The sequence below is a fragment of the Nannospalax galili genome, unplaced genomic scaffold (assembly GCF_000622305.1).
Source record: "Nannospalax galili isolate Female #2095 unplaced genomic scaffold, S.galili_v1.0 scaffold726, whole genome shotgun sequence".
NCBI classification, from domain to species: domain Eukaryota; kingdom Metazoa; phylum Chordata; class Mammalia; order Rodentia; family Spalacidae; genus Nannospalax; species Nannospalax galili.
The window spans coordinates 4001442-4006037 of NW_008355253.1; the positions used below are offsets into that span (position 1 = coordinate 4001442).

At 51.1% G+C, this 4596-nt stretch overlaps 1 protein-coding gene across 1 annotated transcript; it reads left to right on the top strand.

Annotated features, from left to right (window-relative positions):
- The first annotated feature begins 50 nt into the window (after positions 1-50).
- Positions 51-2253, top strand: LOC108491730 (bromodomain-containing protein 4-like). The gene is given in 1 exon segment (XM_029555666.1): positions 51-2253. A coding segment is annotated over 1 exon segment (2178 nt). The 5' UTR covers positions 51-75.
- The last annotated feature ends 2343 nt before the right edge of the window (positions 2254-4596 follow it).

The window sequence follows — 4596 nt, forward strand, 5'->3', positions numbered from 1 at the left end:
TTTCTGTTTGCCGGCTGTCTGTGTCTCCTTTGTGTTGTATTCACTCTTGTTGTTGTCAACTCATTCCCAGTCACTATGGGACAAGATTTAACCACCCCTCTTAGCCTTACTTTAGATCATTGGCGCGAGGTGAAGACCAGAGCCTCCAATCAATCAGTGGAGATCAAGAAAAACAAGTGGACCGCCCTGTGTTCATCCGAGTGGCCCACCTTTGACGTCGGGTGGCCACGCGATGGCACTTTTGACTTGAACCTTATTTCCCAGGTCAAGGCGCGAGTCTTCAGGCCAGGACCCTATGGACATCCAGATCAGATTCCATACATCGTCACTTGGGAAAGCCTTTCCTTTGACCCCCCTCCGTGGGTCTCCCCTTTTCTCTCTCCCAGGACAGTCCCCCAGACCCCCTCGGCGCCCTTGCCGATGGACCCCTCCCCTTCACTCTCACTCTGCCCTGTAGTGCTCAAAACCAAGCCTGTTATCCCCCCCGATGATTCCGCTCTAAATCCCCTTCTCGAAGACTCTCCTCCCCCTTACCCACCTCTGCCCCCTGTGCCCGGAGCCCAGCCCCAGGTTCAAGCGCCCCCGGTTCCGGTTGTTGTGGCGATAGATCACACTCCCGGGACGTCCTCCCCGATCGCTGGGAGGTTGCGAGAGCGAAGAGGACACCAAGGGGATTCTTCTCACATACTTCCTCTCCAGGTGGGACCAGGGCCGGGCAACCAACTTCAGTACTGGCCCTTTTCCGCCTCTGACTTGTATAACTGGAAACAACATAACCCGCCCTTCTCCCAAGACCCTGTAGCCCTAACTAACCTCCTGGAGTCTATCCTTCTAACTCACCAGCCCACCTGGGATGATTGCCAACAGCTCCTCCAAGTCCTCCTCACGACAGAGGAGAAACAGAGGGTCATTCTGGAAGCCCGTAAACAGGTTCCCGGGGCGGATGGAAGACCCACCCAGCTGCCCAACGAAATAGAAGCTGCTTTTCCCTTGACCAGACCAGATTGGGACTTCACTACACCTGAAGGTAGGGGACACCTATGCCTTTATCGCCAGTTGCTCACAGCGAGCCTCCGAGCAGCGGGGCAACACCCCACCAATTTGGCCAAGGTAAGATCAGTAGTACAAGGGCAGGAGGAGTCACCGACGGTATTCTTAGAGAGACTAAAGGAAGCATATCGGAGGTTCACCCCCTTAGATCCAGATAGCCCTGAGCAAGAAGTGAGTATCTCTATGTCCTTTATTTGGCAGTCTGCCCCTGATATTAAGGTGAAGCTCCAAAGAATGGAAAACCTACAGGGACAGAGGTTACAAGATCTACTCAGGGAAGCAGAAAAAATTTATAATAAAAGAGAAACTCAAGAAGAAAGAGAAGAAAGGCAAAGGAGAGAGGCAGAGGACAGGGAAAATGCAAGAGACAAGAGGCGAAACAAGGAGTTAAGCAGGATACTGGCCACTGTAGTGAGAAACAGAGAAGAATCTAGAGGAGATAGGAAAGGAGGCAGAGGCAGGGCCCCATTAGACAGAGACCAATGCGCCTATTGCAAAGAGAAAGGCCACTGGGCGAGAGATTTCCCTAAGAAGAAATCAAAAACAAGAGAGTCCACCCTCCTAACCCTCGACTAGGGGGGTCGGGGCCAGGACCCCCCACCTGAGCCCAGGGTAACTCTTCGAGTGGGGGGCAAGCCAGTTACCTTCATGGTAGATACCGGTGCCCAGCACTCGGTTCTCACCCACACCACCGGACCCTTCAGCAAAAAGACGTCATGGGTTGAAGGAGCAACTGGAGCCAATCGATACCGATGGACTACCAACCAAGAAGTGCAACTGGCCACAGGTACAGTGACCCACGCTTTCCTACACGTGCCGGATTGCCCTTACCCACTCCTGGGAAGGGACCTCCTGACCAAGCTAGGAGCCCACATTCATTTCAAAAATAAGGGGGCAGTTGTGACCACGTCTAGGGGAGCCCCTCTCCAGGTGCTCACTCTTCGGCTGGAGGATGAATATAGACTGTTCGAAGAGAAAAATAAACCCTCTCCCGATATAGAAGGTTGGCTGTCCAAATTTCCCGGGGCATGGGCGGAAACGGTGAGGATGGGACTGGAACATAGAAGGTTGGCTGTCCAAATCTCCCGGGGCATGGGTGGAAACGGCGGGGATGGGACTGGTGACGAATCAGCCTCCCCTTGTCATTGGACTAAAAACTACAGCCAGTCCAGTGGCGATCAAACAATACCCACTGTCAGCTGAAGCCTATCAAGGTATTAAGCCCCACCTCAAAAGACTCCTAGAACAAGGAATTCTCACCAAGTGCCAGTCCCCCTGGAACACCCCCCTGCTCCCAGTTAAGAAACCTGGGGGGCTCCTCACCTCTGCGGGAAAAGAAATCAAAAACAAAAATGAAATTATAACTCTGTTAGAAGCTGTATTTCTCCCCAAAAGACTCAGTATCATGCACTGTCCGGGCCACCAAAAAGGAGAAGATCCTGTGGCAAGAGGAAACCGCCTGGCTGACCAAGCGGCAAGAGAGGCCGCCAGTAAGGAACAGACACTTTTACTGGTAGCCCATTCAAGCCCAGACAGAAAGGCTAGAGAAAATAATTATTCAGAAGAAGATTGAAAGCTCTACCGGGAAATGGGAGCCACCTATGACGAGGAGAATCGATGCTGGGAATACCAGGGGAAATTGGTTCCTCCCATGAAAGAGGTACGAGAACTCCTCGACCAACTTCACAAATGGACTCATCTGAGCCCTTCAAAACTAAAGACGTTACTAAAAAGAGAAGAGGCCCTATGTTATCTCCCACAAAGAGACGCCATCCTGCAAGAAATAGCTAGCAGGTGCCGAGCCTGCGCCCTGGTCAATTCCCACAAAACCTGGCGACACTGTCTGGGTGAGAAGACACCAGACACGGAATCTTGAACCCCGCTGGAAAGGACCCTACACCGTCCTGCTGACAACCCCTACCGCGCTCAAGGTAGACGGCATCGCTACTTGGGTCCACGCTTCACACGTCAAGGCCGTGAACCCAGAACACAGGGAACTACTCGGCAAAGAAAAATGGCGGCTGACACGGACTCCAAACCCCTTAAAGATAAGACTACTCAAAAATTAATCATGATTATGTCATTTCTCCTAGTAGGAACTACGGCGGAGAGTCCCCACACCATTTACAATATAACGTGGTCCCTCACCTCTTGGGGACCCGCAGGAGGATATATTCTTAACAAAACCCAGATGAAGGCACCCCTCTCAACCGGCTTCCCTGAGTCACTAACCTTTGATGCCTGTAAGGTTCTGGGCCCCAGTTCTTGTATTTGGGCTAGTACAGATGGAGGTGATGTCTATCTCTGCCCAGGACAGAAACAACCTAAGGAGGGCTGTGGGGATATGAGCGATGGATTCTGTCATAGTTGGGGTTGTGAGACCACGGGCAGCACCTACTGAAAGCCCTCCTTGAACTTGGACCTGATAAAAGTTGAGCAAAAGACCCCCACCATTCTGATTGGCAGCAGCGGCCAAGCAGGGGCCCAGAGGGGCTATACCAGCATACTATTCAGTCTCACTTTCACTTCAAAGGGAAAAAAGGCTGTCTGGTCCCAACCCCATAATTGGGGATTATTCATGTACAGAAAACATGCACGGGACCCCTTTGGAATAATCACCTTGGAGCGAAAAATATTCTCCCTCGAAAGAAACCAGGCGGTAGGCCCAAATTCAGTCTTACCAGATCAAAGAGCAGCCTCCCAGATAGAACCCGAGAGACGGGAGTCCACTAAAACACCTAATAGTCTCCAGGTGCCAGCCAATACACCAGCTGCCACCATGCCTGGCACAGGAGACAGGCTCCTCAACTTGGTCCGGGGAGCATTCCAGGCGCTCAACCATTCGGACCCGGAAAAAGCTAGAGATTGCTGGCTGTGCCTTAGTCCTCAACCGCCCTATTATGAGGGCGTGGCCGTTAAAGGTAACTATACTAACCATACCACGATTTCCCCTGTCTGTCAGGGCGCAGGACATCAGCTCACCCTAACCCAGGTAACTTCCAAGGGAACCTGCATAGGAAAACCTTCTTCCAACTTTAGCCTCTGCAGCGAGGTGGTCCCGGTGCCAGCAGGCAGCTACTACCTAGTCCCTCCAAATAGCTCCTATTGGGCATGTAGTACAGAACTTACCCCTTGTGTGTCAGCTGCAGTGTTGAATACATCCAAGAATTTTTGCATTTTAATTCAACTGTGGCCCAGAATTTACTGGCACCAAGATAGGGAAGTACTAAGGTATTTTGAAAACTCTCCCATCAGATTCAAGCGAGAGCCAATCTCCCTCACTTTGGCCATCCTACTAGGGGCAGGGGGAATTGCAGCAGGAATAGGAACTGGAGCAACAGCCAGATCATATTGTAGATGCATTTTTAGATTTTTAAGAGTAATCCATACTGCTTACAAGATATAGGTATAGGAAAGTACTTTCTAAATATGACCTCAGATGCTTAGTAATTAAGGTCAACAATTGACAAGTGGGACTTCATTAAACTAAAGCGCTTCTGTACAGCAAAAGCAACGACTAAGGAAACAAAGAGGAGACCCACTGAG